Source organism: Coptis chinensis, chromosome 1, assembly GCF_015680905.1.
Source record: "Coptis chinensis isolate HL-2020 chromosome 1, ASM1568090v1, whole genome shotgun sequence".
NCBI classification, from domain to species: domain Eukaryota; kingdom Viridiplantae; phylum Streptophyta; class Magnoliopsida; order Ranunculales; family Ranunculaceae; genus Coptis; species Coptis chinensis.
In genome coordinates this window covers 5,335,937-5,360,846 of record NC_141456.1, presented here as the reverse complement: position 1 = coordinate 5,360,846, position 24,910 = coordinate 5,335,937, and the positions used below count along the sequence as shown (strand labels likewise).

The window sequence follows — 24,910 nt, the reverse complement described above, 5'->3', positions numbered from 1 at the left end:
TAAATCTTTTGTCGACTCACTCTGTAGGGTCACAATGAAATTGGAAATTGCGGTCCTAGAGTGCGCATGTGACATTGCAGAACCCAACTATGCTGAGAAATGTCACTCATATTAGATGCTTCCCCTATATACGTATCGCATTAACATAAATCTACACTGCTTTTTAAACAGTGTATAATAAGTCAATAAGGGTTAGTATCTACACGAAAAATGTTTACTAATGAGGATTTGAGATTAAATATTCAGTCAATATATTTGACTATATTAACACCATCGATTTTAATTCAAGACTCACTTCATTTAGGTATTGGAAGTTTTAGGTTGATCTGTTCAAATAACACGTGTTGCTCTGATTGCATCTTTCATGCTGCCCATGGTCTCACTCCAATGACATAATGGGTCCATATTTAATTGTGAAAAGCATCATGTATTATAAGCCAGGTGCCCACGTCCTCCTCACCCTTTGTGTGAAAATCAAAATGGTGGATTCCACCATTAGGTTCACCAATTTATTATGTTTAGAGGACAGGCATTGCTCTCAAACTAAGCAACACAGGAAAACTCTCATAAAATATGGGTGAATGGATCAACCAACATGATTTGAGCTCAACAAAGATCTTACTTGTAGTCTTGTACAGAACAGGGTGTTACATACTCAACACATGGGGTTTAGAGTGCAATAACTCAATAAGCAGGATGATATCACCGAATGCCAAAGAATGTTGACCTTAATATAGCTAGTTAATTAATCCAGCCACATAAGTAATAATATTAAAGTCTAAACTAATGTAACTGTGCTAAGAAGTAAGAACTGCATGGTTATTATATGTGGAAGTAGGCAAGTAGCTCAAAGTCAAACTCAACTGCAAGTGGAAAACCTGTAGCTTCTTTAATTAAAATAAAAAATGACTAAGCAAGCCAGACAAAGAAAATAATTAGTTAGAGTTAAATTCTACGGATTTGCTATCTCTTACGATTACTTCTTAATCATTTGGTTGATTTCTGTCTGTCTGTCTTCATTCTTCGTCCCTCTCCACTCTACGCTCTCTCAATCTCTAGACTGCAATCTCTCTCTCACTCTTTTCTTTCTCTCTGCTCACGCCCCACTGCATAACATTATACTAGTAATAAACTTTTTTTTGCTGCTGTTCTTGCTCTACAAAGTGTTGGAACAAGTTAATACAGTGTGAGATTTTCCCCTATGGACTATGTCAGACCAGTACTCATATAGCTTTAGTGTACATTCACCAAAAAATTGAAGAATTTGCTGAAATGTCAAACTCTGATCATTTAAAGTTGGTGTGAGTGTGAAAACAAGACCTCATGCGTTACTAGCTACAACTTAGGCTAATATGACTAACCTTAGACAGAGCCAATTTCTGCGGCAGTAATACATCCATTTATCACTGTCCTAATATCCTGATTTTTCTCTCCATAATATTATTCCTCTGTTAATAAAAAGTGAAAAAGAAAGAAAGAGAAACACTAAAAAAATCGAAAGTGAGAGAGAAGTAGTTCTCACGTTGTTGCTTTGTGCTGGAGTTGTCTCCTCTTTCTTCTTCTTCAACTCCTTTCTCTCTCTCTCTCTCTCTCATCTTGGACTTCTTCTATCTTCTTCAAAGATTACTAGAGCTTCAAATCTTGCAGTTTATTAAGTGCAACTGGTGTGTTGAAGAGCAGAGATACAGTTAGTAGTAGTTGGGCTTTGCTTTATTTTCATTCTGGTGCAATGGGTATATGTTAAATTTGCTGTTTTGAGGTTTGGGGTTTGAAGATCAAGTGTTCAGATATGGTTCTTGGTGGGTTCTTGAAGTTTTGGTGATTTGTTTACCTTCTCTGGTAATGTGGGTATGCTACATTTATAATTTTCTTCATTGACTTTCTCATATTTCGAAGTTTATCTTGAAGATATATAGTTTTTGCTTAAAAAGAAGGTTTCTTGCAATCTTGTAGTTAAGTTTTTTCACTAGTGATTTGAGGTTTGGTGATTGAATTGTTGTATTAAAGTGATGGAATCTCCATCACTTTCACCTAGTTCTTCCCCTGATACAACTGTAGTCAATTCAACTAACATTTCACCTCCAACTCAAGATAATTCTACAACCTCATTGCCACCTATAACGGCACAACCTAATGCTACTTCAGATCCTCCACCACCCACAAGCTCATCCAATACTTCATCCCCACCTCCTGTTGTTAGTGCCGCACCGCCTCCTACAGTATCTTTGTCCCCTCCACCAACAACACCTGTTATTTCCCCTCCAGCGCCACCCACTTCTTCTCCTGTACTCACACCGCCGCCCCCGCCTACTACTACTACACCCGTTGTTAACCCACCGTCTTCCCCTCCTTCTCCTCCTGCCCCTCGTCCAGTTTCATCTCCACCGCCTGTGACTGTCGTTTCACCTCCACCACCTAACACCGTTAACTCCCCTCCCCCTATTTCATCCACACCACCTGCGGTAAAATCGCCTCCTCCCCAAGCAGTCTCGCCACCTCCACCTACACCAAATGTCTCTGTTCCTCCCCCTGCTGATTCTCCTCCGTTGCCAACAAGTTCCCCTCCACCACCATTGGCTAATCCGCCTAAACGTTCACCTGCGCCACCGTCGCTTACACCTCCTCCTCCATCTGTTTCACGGCGGCCCACATCTCCCCCTTCCAGGGATACTCCACCTGCTGTACCTTCACCGCCTATAAATCAAACACAGCCAACACCTTCTTCTCCTTCACCCCCTTTACCACCTACTTCCATTTCACCAACTGTGGCTCCTCCCCGACCGATTCCCACTCAACCAATTGAGGCTCCACCCCAACCGAGTCCCACTCAACCAATTCTGACTCCACCCAATGACTCAACAAATCAGAGTTCTCGTGCACCAGTAAATGACAACAATAAAAGTTCTGGCGGAATTGGCCCTGGAGGTACAGTCGCTGTTGTTCTAGTTAGCTTTATCGTGATTAGTCTCATCGGACTGGCTGTCTGTTATATGAGGAAACAAAAGAAAAAGGCCACTCGCTACAATGCCGGACATGTTATGCCCTCCCCACTTGGCACTTCCCCAGTCTCAGGTACTGCCTTGAAAACTTTGCCAATATTATTTTGTATGAAGGTTTACGTTACATGGTTGTTGGATGTAAATTTTATTGTTTTCCTTATTTGTTGGACGGTTTATCCTTCCACAAAGTTTTGTAGTAGGATATGCACAAGATACATACTGAACGTAAAAGCTAAGTTACATTGACGTGGATCCACGTGTCCGTATCCAACACGGCAAAATATAAAAAATTGAGGTATAACACATACAATATGTGTTTGACACGGACACGTGGATCGATAAACACGGATTATTCTTATAAATATGGCGTGTCTATGTAACATAGCATAAAGTTGTGAATTTCCTGGTCAAAAGTGTAGAAGTAGTTATTCTTTTTACTCAATTATCATATTGAGTGTACGCTTGAAATATTTTGTGTTTCCATAAGTTGATGTTGATTTTTCTCGATCCTCTACAGATAGGTCAGATGTAAAGGCTTATTCTTTAAAGCCTCTAATAAACCGTGGTTCTGGAAGTGAATTTGTATATTCACCACAAGATTCAGGTTTAATGGGCAATTCCAGGTCGTGGTTCACGTATGAAGAACTAGTTGGAGCCACAAATGGGTTTTCGGAGCAGAATCTTTTAGGTGAAGGTGGATTCGGTTGTGTTTACAAGGGAATTATAGCAGATGGAAGAGATGTGGCTGTAAAGCAGCTCAAAATTGGTGGTTCACAGGGAGACCGTGAGTTCAGAGCTGAAGTCGAGACTATTAGCCGTGTTCATCACAAACATCTGGTTTCACTAGTAGGGTACTGCATATCAGACCATCAACGATTGCTTGTCTATGATTTTGTCCCAAATAACACCCTATATTATCATCTTCACGGTAAGATGAGCATTTTAGTCAATACTAGTGAAAAATGAACTTTTCAGCGTATGTGTGTTGGTCTTCCATTATGAGATTACTAATCTCATGTTTCTCTGCATTTTGTAGCGCATGGTAGGCCAGTAATGGAGTGGAGAACTCGGGTTAAGGTTGCTACTGGCGCAGCACGTGGAATATCTTATTTGCATGAAGATTGTGAGTACTCCCTCCCTTGCTTCTGGACTTGGTTATTCGATCGTTTTCACACTTTTCTTACCGCTCTGACTTGACGGGTCCATATTGTTATCATTGAATAGTTGGTTACTCTATGCTTTTCACACGTTTGAAGTAATGTTATATAGTTCAAACTTCATACGGTCATATACAACAGGCATATCTTGTGTGCTATGTGCATGTGAATGTATATAGCAGGCATGTAAAGGATATTTGAAAACTATAGACAAACTTAAAATTATTTTATTTATTTATTTATTTTAATCCATGTCAATAATTTAGTTGTCGCATATTTCTGAGTGTGCACGTCTTAAAGAATTTGAACTTTTCCCAGTTAAGTAAGTTACTTGGTATTTTTACGCTACAATTAACAATTGCATATTCATGAGTCAAAGCTTCTGATTCATTTCTCAGGTCATCCTCGCATTATTCACAGGGACATCAAGTCAGCAAACATTCTTATAGATAACGACTTTGAAGCTCAGGCATGCCCAATGGCTGAACAATTTCTGAATTTCATTTTTTATGGTAATTGAAGCTTCTGAAATTGTTATTTTCTTTTCTTGGACAGGTTTCTGATTTTGGGCTTGCGAAGTTAGCTGGGGATACTTACACACATATAAGCACACGTGTGGTGGGAACATTTGGGTAGGCAACTTCTTTAAAGCTGAATGTATCTGCTAGAGAATCATGCAGGATCTTTCTACGTGCATTTTCTCGGTTGGATAGGAAAATGTGATTAATATTCTCTATATAATTATCTAGATTTTATTGAGCTTTTAAATGATAGAATTGAATGACATGGAATAAAATTGTATTATTTCCAGATATATGGCTCCAGAATATGCATCAAGTGGCAAATTGACTGAGAAATCTGATGTATACTCATTTGGAGTTGTGCTTTTGGAGCTAATTACTGGCCGTAAACCTGTGGATGGATCTCAGCCTTTGGGAGATGAGAACCTAGTTGAATGGGTAAGTACTAATTAATGTAAAACCTTCTCTCTATTATACGTAGGAACTTAAACATTTTGAAAACTTGTTTTCATTGCTAGTTCCAGTGACACGTCAAACTTCTCAAGCTTTTTACAATTTCAAATTCATAGAATTTGCCGTGAAGACACACTTCTCATGTTTGAACCCCTGTCTATAGTAGAAGTTTACCCATATTGATCTAATATGTACACTATACACTAGAGACTGGTTAATTTGAAAAGGATTGCACTTCAGTTAAAGTGTCTCAGATGCTCTTGATTTTTGTGTACTGCTTGATTTTCCTTCCAATTCTAAGACTAGTACCTAAACTTGAGAGAGAGAGTTATATCAGGTACTTACGGAAATTGACGGTGTGTTTCGTTTGTAGGAAGTTGCTGGGAAAGAAAGTTAGTTCCTGGATATTATGAGTTGTGGTTATTTCGCACAAAAAAGGAACTAACAGATGTAAATAAGGGCCTGTTTGTTTTTTAGTACTTACAAGTGCTTGCTACTTACAAGTTTGTGTAAGTCAGGTTTTCCTACTTGCACTTTTGGCACTAATAAGTAGCAAAATGTACCAAAATAAAAGGTCTACCACATATAAGTAGCTAAAAAACAAACACCCAAAAAAAAGTAGTCCTCCACTTACTGTGAGAATAAGTAGTAAGCACTTATAAGTAACAATTCTCGACAAGATCTCTTACAAAACTAGAACGAATACATGGATCTTATTGGTTTCACCTTTCCAATTCAGATTAACATTAGATAAGATAGATGTCTCAAATCTTTCACAGCTTTATTTCTTAATCTCTTTGTACTCACATAAAATTGATTAGTGTTCATGTGGCACACTGTATAAGCGAAAATAGGCAACTCAGCAAGATGGGTCAGGACCTCAGGGTGTTGCAAAAGAGTATTTGTTTGGAGGCCAATTAGGTGCTGAAGTCAAGGATGATAGCCGATACCATGCAAGCTCATGCATAGTGCATGTGGTTCCACCTCCACCTCCAGCCCACACCTCTTTTTGAACAGCCTGGTGTTTCAAAAAGATAGGATAAATCCTCTCAGCTTGTTTTGTCTATCCTTGACACTTATTCCCTATCTTCAATCCACCTCCTTGAAATCATGTGGTTACTTCATCTTCCTTAATGAACTTATCCTCTCTCTCTCTCTTGCACACACACACACGATCTCTCTATGATCAACTATGGTCATGGTTGTGGAAGCTGTCTGATGTTTAGACTAGAATGGAAACTGTATCTTCACATACCTTTTTGTACTCTGTCTGCGGCAAGATAACTTGCATTTAGTATGGGATTGATAATCATGGTGTTGATTTGCTTTCGTTTCTGCAAATGGATTGGAATCGACTTCTTATATTTATGATATTTTTTTTGATGCGGTGAGATTGAGGATACTCTTTTGGTGTTTGTGGTGTATCCCAAAGAGATATAAGTAAGTTTGTGTGAACGAAGCCGTGGTGAAGGCAGTGGTTACTCTCTTCCCTAGTTGAAGTAGTAGTCATTGCCTTGCATCTCTCTGAAGAAATTAATTGGAATTAGTTCTTTTCTTGTGTGTAACTAACAAATAACAATTGAACAACGATTGTCTTTAAACATGACCTGATATATCATAAATGAATTGGAATAAGTTGGTTTTCCATCTTAAGCTGATTCTGCAGACCATACACAACCTTAATGTACTTCCAAAACGAATTTAGAAGTGTAATTGCATCAACTACTAATTGAATAACCTTTTGGTGACTTTGCATGGTATGGGGACTTATGAGAAGTTTCATATAAATTACCCATGTATGGCAGGATTTGTTTGTTTGGCTGTTGAGGATTTGCTGGATAACTGTTCCATGACACACATGTTTTTCACCAAAAAAAAACACGTGTATCCTGAATTCCCCATATGTTGAACAGTCAGCTCAAGGAACCAGGAACATTGTGAAATGATATTTTCTGCTTGATATATGTGTTTTCAAACTTTTTTGCTTGTCCAGGACTAGAACTTCTGTCACCACAACAACAACAACAACCTAAAAAAAAAGTAAAAAAGAAAAGAAAAGAAAACAACAAGTACATCTTTTGTGCTGTTTTTAAAGCATTAATTTCATTGGTGTGCTTTGGACATCTTTATCATGTCAGCCCACCCGTTTGTTTTGGAGAGCCAGAGTATGACAAGCTACAGGAAATGTTAATGGTGTAATACATGTTCTATTTGCTTTAATTCAAAACAAAAGGGAATTCCATTTTTTTTCTCCACATTACTGAATCAGGCCTCTACATCTTGACGATGTTTAGATTATTTGCAAAACAAATTTCCTTATGCTTACAGAATGGGTGTCATTTTCAGGCTCGACCATTAATGAGCAATGCACTTGTGAATAAAGAGTTTGAAGGATTGCTCGATCCAAGGTTAGAGAAGAACTATGTAGAACGTGAGGTGATCCACATGATTGAGGCAGCTGCAGTATGTGTGCGCCATTCATCTGTGAAAAGGCCTCGTATGGGACAGGTATTTTATCGATTACACTTTATTCATAAGAAAAAGAACAAAAAAAATCTTCACTTGAATTTTATGTGGCTGAGGATGGAAGTAGGAACCAAAACCATGATGCAATTGTATTTTTGTTCAGGTCGTCAGAGCTTTTGAAGCTATAGCTGAGTCCTCAGATCTAACAAATGGAATTTTACCTGGTCAAAGTGAAGTTTTCAACTCTACCCAACGGTCTGAGGAAATCAGAATATTTCGTAGAATGGCATTTGGTAGTCAAGACTATAGTTCTTCTGATTTGTTCAGCAGAAGTAGTTGGGAAAATTAGAGAGCTATGATATCCAGATAGGACTAATACTGACCGATACCATGTGCTACACCATTTAGCCCTGAAATCGAAGTGTTTATCATATGCATTTTGAGTGTCTTGGCTGGACAAAATGAGGGCATGCGAATTTAGCTGGCAGAATTTGGGACTCGTTAAACAGATGGATTGAGTTCAAGAAACTATGAGCAGGATACAGTGTGAATCTCATGTCTGCAGCAATTCGGTTGTAAAGTTGCTAACTAGTCTTCGTTTCAGTCGGGTTTGACGAAGATCTATAGCCAGGTTCATTCCGTCTTCTACGATATTGTATGACTTCAATTTTGTAATTTGTGCTTTTTTTTGTCGATATAGAAATCCATGTAGAGATAAATGTTCACTTTTACCAAATATTTTTTCGAGTTGTGAATACAACTTTTAACTTAATTTCTTTATTCAAATTAATGAGTAACTGTTTTCATCTTGAGACTTTTTCCATTTCTTTTCTTGTTTCTACAGGTTCGTTGTGCACTTGTGCCATTGATGAAATAGGTACTCTGCATGCATGCTATTTCAAATTTATAAAACTCAGTTCGGATCCTGGAAATATGAGTCTTGGTAGCCACAAGATTTTGAAATTTACCATGTAAATACACTTTCCTTGTGGGTCACATATTTTCATGTACACTTTCGTTGTGGGTCACATATATTGGCATAGTATTTTCTCTCTGAGCAAATCGGCAAAGCACAAAATTGCAAACACTGCGGAAAGGAAACTGATAATAATCAGAGTGAGAAATTTACTGACCTTATAATAGAAACACCCATATCCGGATCTTCACATCTGGTGCCCCTCAATGATCCATATCAGTGTCGTTCACCTTCCAAAGTTCCGAAGGACCTAATAATCTTGCTGAAATGATGAAAGTCTCTGGTTGTAAGCTATGTTGCACTTTTTCCTTGGATTCTAATCTTATAATGGAGGATATGACATGAGATAAGTTCCTGTTGGAAACTTGAACTTCGTCTTACAGTCTTCACAATAAAGAGTGACCTTTATTAGAAAGTAAACTTCTCTACCACTCAATGTCATCTCAAGTTATGCAGAAAATCCTGCAAGCTTTAGAAAAGTAAAGGATAATTAAAAATGAGACATCTGTTGTAATCTTTCCTTCAAATGAAATAGGCATTATCTTTTCTTTCTGTCCAGAGTTGCAATATACTGCACATTAAGCATTGGATTGCTATAAAGCATTGGATTGCTATACTTGTAGGATCCCTTTTTCTTATATATGGGAGTTTTCGCTAGACAGGAAGTAATGCAAGAATTAGAAATGAGAACACCTTTTATTTCTTTGACATTTATTCTTCTTGCTTAGCTTTTTCTTTACCCTCTTCAGAGGAAAATATATTATTCCTTCCAAGACATGACATCTTAAACAAGTTTCTGAATAACCATTTCCCGTCTCCTTTCATCAACAACTTTACATTGGCATGGAAGACTGCAATTTGTTGGTTGCAGATGGCGCCGTCTTATGTTGTTGTTGTCCATGCTTGATTCTACAAATCATCGTCCTTGTCTTACTTAAGCTTCCTCACAAGTTGGTGCGAAAGTCTAAAAGACTTGTATCAAAGAGACTTTGGAAGAAGAAGCGAAAAGAGCAGATAACATGGAGTGGAATGGTTCAACATGCAGGGGAAGATCAACGAATAAGTTTTCAAGGAGAGCTGACAAGAATCGTATTAGAAGGTTTTTCTGTAAGTTCTTACCAAGATTGTAGAAAGACTTTTAATGAAGTTGAGAAGGCAATGGAGGAATTGTCGCAGCATGGAAAGTTTGCATTTGGCAGCTTCTGGGGAAGAGAGGAATCTAGTAGCTTCCCGCCGTATATAGGGAAAGATGAACTTGATTCTGTTTTACACTACCATTTAATCCAAATGGTGAAGAATCTTTAGAAAATATATGATATGGCCTATGGGAGTAACTTGATTCAGTAATTAGTCGTCTCTTGCACTTTCTCTCGCCATAAAAAAACACACACACACACAATATATGTTGTGAATATATTTACTATTTTTTTTCGCTACAAAATGTGAATGTATGTATTAAAACCTATGCAATCTGCCAATTTGATTCGCTCGTTATCAATAGTAAAAGTTTCAGGATTATCGTTCATGCATCATCATAAGGAATCCACATATTGATAAAACCAATTAAACGCTAATTTTTTTCAAAAGATTGATTTCATTTTCGAATTTCAATTTTCTGAAAGACATGGAATGGGCCAATATATTTTGTTCATCCATAAATGAGATTTCACCAAACATTTATCCTTATATATCCTTTTTATGAAATCTTACTACGTCAAGTTATTGTGTGTCATATAAACTATAATGGTCAATGGAGCCACGCAGGAGTTCAGCTAGCTGGATCATGAAAATGTAGTATCACCAATTGAATCAATGTCATAATACCCAGTTTGCTATTGGTTAAAAGTTAAAACTGGCCAGTCAACAGGCAAACCTTTGAGAAATCTGTCAGAAAAGCTAGAAAGTCGATCTAGTATCAATAAGCTGAAATTTTCTTAAATGTTTTGCATGTTCATTCATCTTGACATATTATATCTTTGATCAGAATGTTTTCAATGAATGCACATGTGCCATGTTACAACGTACAACCAAAGAAGCTTAACAGAGATTCAAAGTTCCCCGTGAATGGGGCTTTGATCTCTTTACATACTTTCTTGATCTTGTTTTTTGTTCAAAATTTACACTTGATCCTATTGTACACTGGTAATTCTTGCAGCTGTGAAACTCATGAAAACTGCAATAATTAAATTCTGGTCCAGTTAAAAACATCACGAGAGAATGGTACGGTGATCAAACAATCTTTGTATATTCTTCCCAATGTCATCCATTTGTGGAAAGCCTGACTTTTGAGTAGATAATTCAACTTTTGTATATTAAATAAACAACACAGATGATGAATCTTAATAATATATCCCTGATTGCTTTTTCCTTTAACAGCGATGCGCTTATGGGTCTTGTTAAAGGAGTACTCCATCGTTTGCCTTTCTCTAGCTAGTAGCATATACTTCATACTTGTAGTATAAATTATCTTCTTAGCTTGGACGTGTTCTATACTTGCAAGAACGCGATGGCATCTGCATCCTTCCCTGAACAGCAGGAGGAGCCACAGCAAGTGATGTATCCAGAAGCGGTTTCAAATAATAATGGATCAGTTGGACCTTTTTTTGCTGTAATGTCTGTGCTAGCTGTTATAACGCTACTGTCATGCATCTTGGGTCGTTTCTTAGCTAGACGTTCAGGGAATCCGTTGAACATTAGGTATGTTGACTGTTACTGGTGGTTTCGCATAAAGTTTTGCTGCTGTATATCAGATGAATTGGAACTAGGAGCGAAAGCAATTACTTCAAAGCCTCATGATATTGAGACTCCTTCTCCTCCACCTTCAACTTGATATGATCCTCTTAGTGAAGTATGTAAAATCTGTGACTGATTAATTTTATTTTGAATTAAATTAGGATTCGTTGTAAATATGATCGAACCATGTCGTTTGAAATTGTGTGTTGTTATTAATAGAGCACTCGGTATTCAAATGGGATAGTAAGTTCCAAATATAATAGTTTTTGAAGCTCATAAGACAACTGTTCACAACTCCTCAAAGCTGCAATGATGAGATAGTTCATAGTATTGACTTCATGTGGATCTGATAACCAATCCGCTCTGTATTTGTTACTTGCTTGAATTAGAGGTTCATGACTTAATGATAGAAGTCATGCACTAATGCTCAATCTGTTTTTTTTCGATAATAATGCACAACCTTTTAAGGGTAACGTAGTTACTTTTTTTTTTTGCTTAAGTAAAGTAGTCACTAGATTACTGCTTGGACATGTTTGTGGTGTAATTGGTTCATGACTAGTGCACTGCACTAACCTACGATGATCCACGAACACATGATTGTTGGAATCTCTTGCGTATTTCTAAATACTAGTGTGTGTGTGCAAAGTGGAGGAGATGAACAAATGGTGTTCTCGCCACTTTAGTGCATAGTAGATAGTCCCACATTGGTTATCCACCACATCGGGTAGGGTTCGGGCTTGGGCTTGGGCTTACTGTTGTGGGTAGTGGTTTGACCAATAGCCTAAACTTGTTTTGCCTTTTTCTTGTGCAGCAAGTTTTAGTGTTCTATTAGGAGTTGGTCTCTCTTCCTCCTAACCTCTATAAATAGAACTGTGAGTCCATAGAGAGAGTAGACTTGATCAGAAACTCAACTCAGAGAAACAGAAACTCAAACCAGTTCTTTTCTTCTTCTCTTCTTACTGTCAGCCGCCAGAGAGAGTTATATTGCTGTTCTAGAGGGTAGTCTGTTCTAGTGCAAAGTCAGTGGCTGTTAACCATTGAATCCTGTGAGGGAAGACGCCACTGTTGCCTTTCTGCACCATTGGAAGGGGCGAAATCTTTCCTTAAGGACAGCCTAATCCGCGCCTTGGTTATTCCCAGTTACTCCTGTCCTTGTTTATTCATTGCTACTATTCCTTATGTTCTACTTTAGTTGCTGTGTTCATACAACTATTCTAACAATCTTAAGGAAAGAATTTTTGTAGTAGAACAAAGGAGAGTGCTTTAATACGACAATCAAAAGATAAGTCTTTTACTTTGAGTTATTGTTTGTGTTATTGGGTTATGACTTTAGAAATTTTCTAATAATTTCATTTTTTATAGGGAAACCAATTAAAGATTGAATATTTATTGATCTTTTGTGGTTTATCAAACCCTATATGGTTGTAGACTTTTCTCCTACGTTTGTGGGAGTCAAATCTGAGATTTCTATCAAGAAAAACGTCAAAGTTCGTCTTTTTGACAATTTGCGTCACTCGTTACGAAGCTGCTATAACTTTCATTTCGAGCTTCGGTTTTGCAATCCGCTTCTTGTGTTGGATAGCTGATTCAAAGAGCTTTCCAGTGGTATAAGGTAGGGGTGGGCAATGGGCCGGGTCGGGCTAGCCCGGCCCTAAACATTTAAAGCCCTTCAGATATTAGGGTCGGGTCGGCCCGGCCCTAAAGTCAGCATAGGGCCGGGTCGGGCCGGGTCACAAGTCTAAATCTCAAGCCCTGACCCTGACCCTAGCCCTCTTTAAGGGCTTTAGGGTCGGGCTTTAGGGCCGGGCTTTAGGGCCGGGCCTATATATTTTCTTTTTTTTTACTACATCAGTTTTAAAACTCATTTATATTACAAAAATGTACAATAATCTACAAACTCAAAGTCCAACCAATCTAGTAATAATCCTGTATAAGTCCAAAAATTTTAAATGCACATCCACAATCTAATGAACTGAAGTACATCGAGAGTTCGGAATTTGTTCTTCCTTGTACTCAAACCTCACTAAAATTACATTTAACATTTAAATACATAGACAAATAATTATATTATCATTTTAAAGGAAGAAGTAATAGATATAAAGAAGAAACATAATAGTTTTGGTTAAGGGTCATGGAAGTTGTTAAACTATTTGTAATATCATAAATTATTTCTATAATAGATTCAAACAAAAAAATAATATTACCTTTCTTCTAATTTAAAAGTGATTCAAGCTTTGTATATGGAAATGAAAATATTGGCTTTTGAACAAGTGATGGAGAAAGGTTTGAGATTACAAATGTCATTTTTCTGACAAAGGGTGTTTTTTGGTTTCTATGTTACAAATGTCTGCTCTGTATTTTGCTTTAATGGTGTGGAAGGAAACCTTTAGTTTTAGACTTGGCTTGGATGTGAATAAAAATATAATTTATAAGAAATAAGTGAGAAAAGAAATTGAGAATAATAAGTTATGGACTTTGACTTGATGATCAAAGGAATAAAGTCTTATTTTTTTATTAGGCTAGTGCTCATTGTTCTTTCATGGTCGCTAAGTTGACAAGTTTTTTGTTATATAAAACAAGTTATTGGAAGTACCCTTGGGTGTAAGTGATAAATTAAAGGACGATGTTATTTTAATTGAAAATATTTAACAAAGAGTTGGACAATTATGGTATGTGTATTTATAGTGAAAGTATGAAACGGGGCGGTTAGGGCTTGGTTAGGGGCTTAGTTAGGGGTAGGGCCTATGTTTTAGAATCTTAGCCCTAGCCGCCTCCCTAGAGAAGCATTAGAGGTAGGGCGGGCCGGCCCCTAAACTCTGTGGAGGGCTTTAGTTGTGAGGGCTTTATAAGGCTTAATCCGAATTGGTCGGGGCGGGTTAGGGTCGTTAGGGCCAAATTCCCACCCCTAGTATAAGGATTGATACCCAATTCGTCCGAAATGGTTGAGAATTATAGTTCTTTTGAATTTTTTTTTTCTAGAAGGAGAAAAATATGGTAATCCGATTTTTCAATCGGTTAGGTATCGTATTCTTTCACTCATTTGCAATTCTTTTGGTTTGATTATATGGTGATATTCTTGCCTTGAGTTGCATGCTAGTTTTTCTTAGGAGGAAATCCCAAAAGCTTAAACTTCTTTAATAACCTAGTCAACAAATTATACGTGTTTATCACTAAAATATTAATTGGTTTGACTAGAAGTAGTTTGATATTATTTTCTTTGTACATATGTAGATGTATGTAGATGGTCTAAGAGAGACCTTAAGATAGTTAATATCAACCACACTCAAATCTTGGATAGTAATTATAATGTATTCAATGCATAATTGCTTACCTTTATTGAGTGAACGTGTTGTTAGACGATGGGTATAATTGTACTGTTGTGAAAATACATGTTAGATGAAGTAACTTGTAGCTTATATCTAATATAGCATATGTTAAAGTTGTGTAGCATGCTAGTTTTGGATATTAATCATCGTGGATGGATTTACTTTAAACTTGATAATAGTTTATTGGTAAATTTTTCTAGTTGAAGACATTAATGGGTTGAGCCATTAGATGTTGTGGTAGTATTTGAGGTCTTGTTAATAGGTATCCTATCTTGCTTGAGCTCATGTAAAAAGAGGAGGTGAAGTCCTCGGTTGTTTTGCATATTCAATTGGCTAGATTTGCTTAAATATCGATACTTTTTGTTGTGAGGGGTACAATTAAAGTTTACTTTTCTGAACCTATGATATGATATTTACCATGTTTGGCATGAATGCATTATTTAACATTGACATGAAGTTTAACCATGTCATATATTATTAAGTAATGAGTATCGTTGTTCACTGAGAGGAAACAATATGGGAAACAATCATATCCTCCTAAACCTAATTTAGTCAAGGAGATGTAAGGTTATGGATTGTCTTCTTAGACAATATCCTCCAATTGACTATTTTAGACAAAGAGATGTAACGCTTGTTGGATTGTCTTATTAGGCATTATCCTCCTATGACTATGGATAAATAGCTAAGGTGATGTACAAGTGCGTGGATTGTCTCCCTATGATAGTTGGAATGTTGAATGATGAAAAGAAGGATGATAATGATATTATCTCGGGTAAAACCCTTTTCATCTGATTCTTCTATTCTTTAAGATTCATTAGAATCTTTTGTGGATTTCCTTTCATATAGATAACATGAACATAATATGACTATGTTTATATGATCCAGAATCATAGACTTGAGTAAAATATATTCTTGTCATAAGAGTGCATTTTATTGTTGTTGTTTCTTTTAGTGTTTGTAGCGGTATAATGTGTTTTGCATGTAAGTTTGATTAGGTTGAGTAACTATTGAACTGTGGGGGGTGGTGACCCATATGCATGCTCTTGTTTTTTACCATAGTTCATCTCACAAGATAATTGGAAAGACAACTGAACTACAAAGTATGGAAAGGTCTTGGGCCTATCCAAAAATGCTTCAAAATGTCTTGGGTGTCTTGCCAAGGCTATTGTGAATGAATCTAAAAGAAGTCTTTTTTTGAGACCTAGAATTATCTAGTAGATATTCATTGGTGAAACTCATAATAGTGATGTTTGTTTTCAGTTGTCATGAGTGATAACAATTTTGTAGATACCACACTATTATTGAATGTCTTATATGCTAATTTTATTTGAGGTTGTGCTTTCTGAGAAATTGGCATAGAGTGGTTGAATGTTCATAATGAACTGCATAAGATAATCCCATTATTTCTGCACAAGAAATTTGGAAGACTATCAATGAGTATTTTCACCATTCACGGTGATGATGTTTATATGTTTCTTGAGGAAGATTCATTAACCTATAAAGAAGTTGTCTGTCTATGAGAAGTGTCCTTTTTGAAGGATACAACTCCTCTAAACTGGACTCTTGATTTATTGAGGGATCTATAGGTTGAATTGGATCTTCAAAAGAAAACTAAAAGGTGATAGTTGTATTGCAACATACAATGCTAATAATAATAGCCAAGGGGTTTCAATCAGAGACAAGATTTATACTATTTTGAAACCTTGCTCATATAACTAGAATTTCTTCTCTGTAATTCTAAAGACTCTAGTTGAGTAGTTGTGCTTGAAAGGAACTACAATACCAAGTAGTACCGGTGATGAGTGAAGGTATACAATTTAGTTAAATCTTTGTATGAGTTGATTCAAAGCTCTATAAATGGCATGAGCAATTCAACAACATATTAGTGTCATATGGATGTCAAAACACCGTTGTTGATAAAAAATGTGTACTTTCTTTAGAGCAAAGCAAGACATATGTGTTAATCTCTCTTTGTTTAGATGATTTAATATCATGAGTGCTAGCATTGAGAATGTGTATGAGGAGAGAAATTCTATTTGAAACACATCATAAACCGTCATTAAAATGATAGTTTATTATGTTGTTAAACTCATTTCTGTAATTGCTATATTAGGTTGTCAAGATGTTGACGTTTGAATATGGTTGAAGGCCATACCGCATCTTTTAAACCAGACTGGCCGGATGGTATAGGGGAATTTCGGGCACTACAGAATTGAATGACTGGTGAATATAGGAATTAAAACTCATGTTGGTCTCATTATATTGTTATAACACTTAGTAGAAATATTTTTCATTGAAAAGTATGGGTATTATGATAGTAAGCATGTGTTAACACCTTTTGTGGCAAATATCCATCTTATGAAAAATAATCTCCTTGTGTTTTCTCATACTAAATATGTCAATATCATTGGTAGCCAATTGTACTTGATGGATAATGTATGTGAGACATGACATTGCCTACATTAATGGCATCTTGGTGATAACCCATTGTGTCCTTATAAGGAACTTTGATGTATATTGTCGATTATCAAGTACTATAGCATGAGCCATTGATTATGGACTAATATTTAGTAGATTTCCATCATTGTTAGAAGGGTAAAATATTATAAAACTGGATCGAGTAATGTTTATGTGTTTACCTTTGGTGGAAATTGAGTGTCTTGGATATCATCCAAGCTAATGCATATAGAAAAGGCATGTGATGATCTTGAGTGGGTTAGCAACCTCTTGGCAAATCTTCCCATTGGCTCTAAATGACCTCACGATGTGTATATGCTTTGCAACCTTTGTCTCATTGCAATAGCTAAGACATGTTAACTTATGTGCAATGGGAAAAGAATACATGTAAGTTGAGATATAACTTAATCAGCGGTTGCTAGAGATTATGTTAGGTTGGACTCGGTTTGGCCACATGTCTAACCGCACCACTTCTTTGGAGGCAAGTGGTTATCGTCGAGGGATGGGACTTTTGCCTTAGATAGGGCTTAAGACCGACGGCGGCACCCCACACATGTGATTGGAGATCCCATGAAGTAGGTTCAAAGGGAAAAACAAGTCACCTCGTCCGCACGGTATCTTATTGTCTTTCTTTGAGGGCGCCCCCCCTATGACTAGATAGCATTTTTGTATACTTTGTATAACTTGAATAGCAATGAGAAAAGGATGAGTTATTTTACTCTTAATGGAATCCATAGTCCATTATTTTTATGAGATAGTGTATTTTAAATGCTATGTACACTTGATGGATATCCTACGTGAATGTAGAACTGGGTCGGTTCTTATGAGTATTCGGGCAAGTACTCTCACAGAGCATTCACATAAACAGTACAAGAGGGCCAAAAGCGCCAACACCAGTAACGGGCATATAATGAAAGAGCAATGTGGGTGCATGTCCCTCTATTTTACTGAGGGAATGTTGGTTCAAAGATTTTTTAATCCACCACTTTCACGTATTATAAGATATGTTACCATTATGGTGGTTCAAGCCCAGAAAGCACCCCCGATTATCTTATGCATTGTTTTTCGATTCTCTCGGCATTTCGTTAACCCATTTCTTTTGTAATATCCTATTCCAAAATAGTGGGGACTATTAGTATTTTGAAATAGTAGGGGATTGTTGGAATCTCTTGCGTATTTCTAAATACTTGTGTGTGTGTTAATGCAAAGTGGAGGAGATGAACAAATGGTGTTCTCGCCACTTTAGTGCATAGTAGATAGTCCCCATTGGTTATCCACCACATCGGTAGGGTTGGGCTTGGGCTTGGAAACTGCTTCTTGTTGTGGGTAGTGGTTTGACCCAATAGCTTTAAACTTGTTTTGCCTTTTTTTCTTGTCGCGAAACAAGTTTTGAGTGTTCTATTAGGAGTTGGTCTCTCTTCCTCCTAACCTCTATAAATAGGATTTGTGAGTCCATAGAGAGAGTAGACTTGATCGAAAACTCAACTCGAGAAACGAAACTCAAACCGGTTCTTTTCTTCTTCTCTTCTTCTTCGTCGGCCCCCAGGAGAGAGTTATATTCACCGACGTTACAGAGGGTAGTGCGTTTCAAAAGTCAAAGTCGTCATTAACCATTGAATCCAATGAAGAAGACGCCAATTGTTGCTTTTCTGCGATTGGAAGGAAGGGGAAATCTTTCCTTAGGAACCCGACTTCTGGCGGTTATTTATTGCCATTCTTCTTTGTCCTTATTTATTCATTGCTACTATTCCTTATGTTCTACTTTAGTTGCTGTGTTCATACAACTATTCTAACAATGATCACCAAGACAAAGAGCATGCGAAACCATTAACTCCTCCCATTGGCTTGTCTCCGAAAAATACATGTAGTGTCTCCAAGATCATCTGGTGCAAAGGTTTTCAGCATCCCCATCAGCATCACTTCCAACATGTATATCTTATTTCCTTCGACATTTTTAATTTGACTTTTATTTGTTTAAGTCCGGATCACGCGCTTGTTGGAGTGGTCCGTGGTACTGTTTGGAGACTGTCCAAAATTGTTTGTGCTCATGGTCTCATCTTTCACATTGACCTCCTAATAACCATTGAATTGCGCGCATCTACTTTTTCATGTTCTGTACCAATTGATCATGAAATGAAATGAAGAGTTGGGTTGGAACAATTCCTCATCATTCTCATGGCTTGCGACCTGCGCCTAATAATAGTATTTCTTCCCATGACAATTGCATAGGTTCACTTGTCACCCTTTCCTAGGTACCAGTTTGGTTTCCACATTTTTAAATACATCAGTCATCGATCATCTTTGAGTTAACTTTTGTTTTGTAGTTGTAGGTCAACTAAGGATGCTATTAGTAAATCAGTGAAGTGTATTTATAAGCATCACTCTGTTGATCTATATTTTATATTTATGGACCAAATGATGTGACTATGTGAGGCAGGCGACATGTTCTAAGAAGTTGCACTCGAGAAAATAATGGACATTGTTACACAGCAACCATACACATCCACCTCACAACATAAAACAAAACAATATTCACCGACGCGCTTATTCACAACCTCACATCTATAACAAATCAAACCAAGCTCCCTATCACCTCCCTTTTCTCTCCTCCTCCCTCTCTAACCCTTCTCTTACCATTTTCCATGGCTAGTCTTCAAACAGACCAACTTAAACAACTGAAAGACATCTTTTCCCGCTTCGACATGGATTCAGATGGAAGCCTTACACAGCTAGAACTCGCAGCGCTTTTACGGTCTCTTGGTCTAAAGCCAACAGGTGATCAACTACATGTTTTATTATCCAATATGGATTCAAATGGAAATGGATTAGTTGAGTTTGAAGAATTGGTGGACGTTATATTGCCCGACATGAATGAAGAAGTTTTGATCAACCAAGAGCAGTTATTAGAAGTGTTCCAATCTTTTGACCGTGATGGTAATGGTTATATTACTGCAGCTGAACTTGCTGGGTCAATGGCAAAATGGGACACCCTTTAACATATAGAGAACTTACAGAAATGATGAGAGAAGCTGATGCAGACGGTGATGGTGTCATTAGTTTCGGTGAATTCGCTAACATTATGGGCAGATCTGCAGCTGATTTCCTTGGTATCACGGTTTCATGATTGTCGTGCCATGGTCACTTTTGAAGGGCCATGGTCATGAATGTGGTGTTGGATTCATCACAGCCTATCAAGCTTGAAAGATCCACAAAAAAAGATGGGCATCAGGCCATGGTTTGTCGCCGTTGTTATCATCGCCTTCTTTCCTACACTAACGTTTTGGTAATGTTGACCTCTCCATTTATAAATGTAATTAAATTTTCATGAAGTTGCTTGTTCCTAAATTGTAAATGATGGAAGAATTGTATAAACGAGAAAATTGAGGCATTCCACTCCCACTTGGGGATAAAATTTAATATAACCCTTTCTGATTTGTTTAGGCTTGTTAATGGCTTCACGTTATCTAGTGGATGATACATTATGATAATAAAATTCATGGATTCATGCCGGCAAGTCATTAAAATCAAGTTGCAGAAAACACTTAACAGAAGTCTAGCCGTATGATACAAGGAAGTAGTCCCTGAATACGCAATTCACATAATTAAATAAATAAAATTCGCTACACTTGGAACTCGGAAGGGGGCTGATATCCACCTAATTCTGTTATTTTATCTACAGTAAGGAGACAATCTGGTATTGGACACTAGAACTAGATAGCACTTTGCAGAAAAACCTCAGCAGAACTTCCTGTATACGCCAAGATCCTCTGGAGCAGGTGGATAGGCGATTAACACCTACTGAACTAATACGTTGCAGATACTAAATGTTCATGTATTCAAAGCAATTAGCCATAAAATTTACAAAGTAGTTTGTAATAAATTCTTATTAGATTCAAAATGTGTAACTTTTTATTTAGAGTGTTTGATATCCTGGTGCCGAACTTCGTGCAAATCCTCATTCTCAACTTAGATCATGTACGGCAGTTTCACTTCTTTGTTTGAACGAAATCAAGCGAAGTGCGTTTATTAAAGAGAACAAGGGATTCTAAACTCAATCTTTCAGAATATGATTACTGGATTCTTATAGTATCACCAGGCATTTTTAATTTCGTCCCTTACAAGTCAAGTCCTTTGAAGGCCACGGCCACCTGAACAAGAATGGAGTCCCTAAAGATTCTATCAATTCCTGATGGAAGGGAATGAGATCGAATGATGTTCAAGGGGACGTCCAAAGTATTTTCAGATTGGTGCTCTGAAAAATTCCACAATTTGGGACGAAGATTTCGTTTTGTGGACGCATACATGCATAAAAATTTGACACAAATGGTTGCCTCATTTTAGATGGTATGAAGTATGAACTGTAAGAGTGGAAACAACAACGTTCAAATCAATTCCATTCACAAATTGTATCTAGGACTACATACAAAGCCTTATATGGTTGTGGAAAATAAACATAACTAGAAAGCTAGTCTTCGCCTACAAACCTCAAAGGAAGTGCATACCTGTCGCAACATCCTAATTCTTTTACCATCTCCTCAATCAAGTCTCCAAACATGTAATCTTCTAACATCATCCCTATTCTTCTTAGCTCCCAAGTTTCCTCCCAAACAGCTTCTTGACACACTTCAGTAACACTATCTACCTTGGCTTTGCTGCTACAAAACGGTGATGCAGTACTAGCTCTTGTTGCTGAGCTTAAGTAGTCATATTGTTCGTCTTCTTTACGATGTGAGAATCTAGGCAAAGGCAATGCTTCAAGTGTGATTTTGTGGAAGAATTCGGTACACCCTGAAACATTAAGACTTTATGAGTGTAAATAAACATCGAGGTTTACAAAGCCCATTGTTGCTTCCAGATCAGGAAAAAAATTAATGTGTGATAGTGTATCCCCAGGGCGGCTCAAGCCATTTGGGCCGTAAGGAAGTTCGAAAAGTGGCTTTCTACTATCGATTACACACTTTTCTCTTGTTTATGTTGGGGATTATACCAATACCAATCGATTCCCACTACACGAGATAATTTGTATATGAACTCAATTCGATCAACTCGGGACAAAATCTAGATATCAACTACAACTTATACTAACATGCCCAACTCCGCTAAACAACTATTAACAATGAGATAATAATGTAAAAAAAAAGCAAACCACAACACAAAGATTTACCGTGGTTCGCTAATGATGCCTACTTCCACAAGAGGGAAGATTTACAATCTCCTTTGGGTTTCTCACCTTACTAGATCACTCTTATCTCTTTTCTGAGGTTGTATCTCAGAAAGGTTATCTCAATCTTGATAGCTTTCAAGATTGGGTTTTTTACTCTTTGTTTTTGTCTAGTTCTTAGTCTTTGGTTTTCCAAAACCTTGATTTTGGTTTTTATCTCCAAAAACCAAATTTCGCTGATTCTTATTAAATGAGGCCACGAAATGGGATTCGGCTGGCGCAGGCCTTCTGGCGTGGGTCGCGCCTCATATGGTCGAATCTAACGTCTTCGAGAGTCCGGCGGGTGCACCCGCCCGGCGGGCCGGCGCTCTGTTTCTTGGAATGATTTCCGCGGCATGCCTTGCAGTGCGCTCTGACAAATCCTCGTAGAATCGGTTAGTTTCTCTCCTCATGTGAGGATAACTCAACCGGTTTATACCTCCTAATATTTTATTTATATATCTAATGTGTGTGTGGACATCCTAATGCAAAATACATAATTACTACAAATAGTGCCACAATAAATAAATAAATAAATTGTTTTTTTGCGGTTCATTATAGTGAAGAACTATTTATTACTTGAGTACTCTTATTACTAAAGAAAATTAAAAGTTTTTGTTGGGAGTGAGGGAGCGAGGAATTTGTTTATTGAAAATGTAATTGTACTTTATTGTGTTAAATGCATTAATGTTTTTAAATGTTATTATAAATTCTTAACTATTATAAAATAATTAAAAATTAAAAATGGAATCCAAATAAATTATCAAAGGTCAATTAGGAGCCAAACCCTAAGCTACATATTTTTTGCTAAGGGGAGGAATCCTAATTGGCTCATTCGGGGGAAGGGGCAATACTGGCTAACCCTTATTATTAGAGGAAGTGAAGAAGTAATTGGGTTTGGGGAGGGAGGATCCTAATTGGCTCATCGGGGGAGGGGCAATACTAAAAGTTAACCCTTATTATTAGAGTGAAGAAGTAATTGGGTTTTGGGGGTCATGGGTGGCGTCAAGTGCATAAAATTGAAGCGCTAAAGTCCTTTGATTAATATGGCGTCAAGTGTGTTTATAAGGGTATTTGTTGGATTTGTGTAAGTTAGCATGTAGTTCCTATTATTTAGGCATTTTTGTGTATCTAACTATCAGTAGTGGATATTGTGTGTAACTAACTATCGATTAATGGATATTGTGTGTTGGGTAGTTTATGTTATCTTTGTTCTTAGAGCATCTTTAGGAGAGCTACCAAAAAACACCAAAATTTTGAACAAAAACACCAAACCAAAAAACACCAAAAGCGGAGGAACAACATCAAATTTTCGACATCAAACCACGGCGTTTTGGATAAACCCGTCATATAACACGCGGTTCAAAACCGCGTCACTAAAAGCCCAATCACAAAGCCCAGCGCTCACGCGTTTTGAGAAAACCGCATCCATGTATCGATACATAAACTTTTTTTTCTATTTTTCTTTCCCAATCTCGACCGGTTTCACAAAAGCAGCCATATAAAGCGATTAGAAGCTCAAGCCATAGCGGTGTTGGCAAAACAGCGTGAGTGATTTAATCTGACGAAACCTAGAACCAAATATTAGCGATTTTTGTATTTGGTTTGGTGTTTTGGTGTTTTAAACTCGAGAACCTAATCCCCATGTCCCTCGCCCAATGCCTTTGTCGGAGCATGATAGCTACGAGAATCCGTCGGGGATGGTCTAACAACCCACCCGCGATGCTACCGTGGTGACGCCCGTCAATAAAGGGAGGCCGACATGCTAACCCACCACCTCCATCCGAACTTGCAATACTAATCGGATCGAGCTCTTAATCTCTTTGATGAGAGTAGTATGAAAACGAAAAATTTGAGAAATCAACTAGGCAAACGACCTAGAGACCTGAGCACCAATCGGTCGGTCGAAGTCCCTTTTGTCCGCGACGAGGCAAAGGCAAACAACCGAAAGCGCAAGATCCTAATAATGGCCAAAACCTTATTCACAATAATGGTCAAGCTAGAGATCCAAGCCAAAGCCGACTATCCACCATATCGCGGTTCCGTCCCCACTCATTCACAAATAAACAATGTCCGATCGCTTTGGGCACAAATCCTCGCATTATTACCCGCCAGTTACAACAACCGAACGCCAAAAATGCATTAAGTTCCGCCGAACGCCAAAGATCCGCGGATGTGTCCAGATCAAGATATGAATCCCAACACACAAACGAAATGAGTGTCACCGCTAACGAGTGGCGCGTATATGGTAGAATCGAACATCTAAGAATCCACCGAATCCCCTTCGAATCTTAGCCCGCGATGAACGGATCTGGAGAGAAGAGAATCAAGATGAGGACAACCGTGAGAATATGAATGAACAAAGGGGTAAGGAATTGATTAACCAAGTCGTGACCAGGCAAACCATCCGAGACGATCCACTCTCGAGAGTATCGCGGTGAGGTCCGAAATTTTCACCCTTTGTAAATGACATTCGATCGGTGGTTCATCCTAAGGCATTCAAACAACCCCTCTTCCAACTTACGATGACATGGATGGTTGTCCGAGCGAGCCGCCATGAGCTACCAAGCCGCTATGACCTTATGGAATTTCATGAGTCGTTAATGTATCGTATTTTCCAAA

General features: G+C 37.6%; 3 protein-coding genes and 1 pseudogene across 4 annotated transcripts; all 4 read left to right on the top strand.

Moving 5' to 3' along the window:
- Window positions 1–1,484: 1,484 nt before the first annotated feature.
- Window positions 1,485–8,658, top strand: LOC147521592 (proline-rich receptor-like protein kinase PERK8). 2 transcript variants are annotated; one of them, XR_015203406.1, is made up of 9 exons: window positions 1,873–3,072; window positions 3,517–3,927; window positions 4,036–4,122; window positions 4,555–4,625; window positions 4,712–4,788; window positions 4,968–5,115; window positions 7,477–7,638; window positions 7,760–8,227; window positions 8,441–8,658. XR_015203406.1 is itself a non-coding variant. In XM_086575315.1 (8 exons), exons 1-8 carry the CDS (start codon window positions 2,010–2,012, stop codon window positions 7,943–7,945), a joined length of 2,205 nt encoding a protein of 734 aa, XP_086431441.1. In that variant the 5' UTR covers window positions 1,485–2,009; the 3' UTR covers window positions 7,946–8,408. The 2 variants fall into 2 exon arrangements, 1 of the variants encoding a protein (XP_086431441.1); XM_086575315.1 differs by lacking the exon at window positions 8,441–8,658 and having other exon boundaries at window positions 1,485–3,072; window positions 7,760–8,408.
- A 620-nt stretch (window positions 8,659–9,278) lies between these two features.
- On the top strand, window positions 9,279–9,920 carry LOC147521591 (uncharacterized). Its single transcript, XM_086575404.1, has one exon. It carries the CDS (start codon window positions 9,416–9,418, stop codon window positions 9,875–9,877), a length of 462 nt encoding a protein of 153 aa, XP_086431530.1. The 5' UTR covers window positions 9,279–9,415; the 3' UTR covers window positions 9,878–9,920.
- A 1,158-nt stretch (window positions 9,921–11,078) lies between these two features.
- On the top strand, window positions 11,079–11,402 carry LOC147521590 (uncharacterized). The gene has a single exon (XM_086566015.1). It carries the CDS (start codon window positions 11,079–11,081, stop codon window positions 11,400–11,402), a length of 324 nt encoding a protein of 107 aa, XP_086422141.1.
- Window positions 11,403–19,519: 8,117 nt separating this feature from the next.
- LOC147521589 (putative calcium-binding protein CML16 pseudogene) lies at window positions 19,520–20,532 on the top strand (annotated as a pseudogene).
- Window positions 20,533–24,910: the final 4,378 nt, after the last annotated feature.

Coding starts and splice junctions, on each gene's coding strand:
- LOC147521590 (XM_086566015.1), top strand. CDS start 11,079: ATGGCATCTGCATCCTTCCCTGAACAGCAGGAGGAGCCACAGCAAGTG.
- LOC147521591 (XM_086575404.1), top strand. CDS start 9,416: ATGGAAGACTGCAATTTGTTGGTTGCAGATGGCGCCGTCTTATGTTGT.
- LOC147521592 (XM_086575315.1), top strand. CDS start 2,010: ATGGAATCTCCATCACTTTCACCTAGTTCTTCCCCTGATACAACTGTA. Junction 3,073..3,516: donor TGGCACTTCCCCAGTCTCAG/GTACTGCCTTGA, acceptor GATCCTCTACAG/ATAGGTCAGATGTAAAGGCT. Junction 3,928..4,035: donor CCTATATTATCATCTTCACG/GTAAGATGAGCA, acceptor TGCATTTTGTAG/CGCATGGTAGGCCAGTAATG.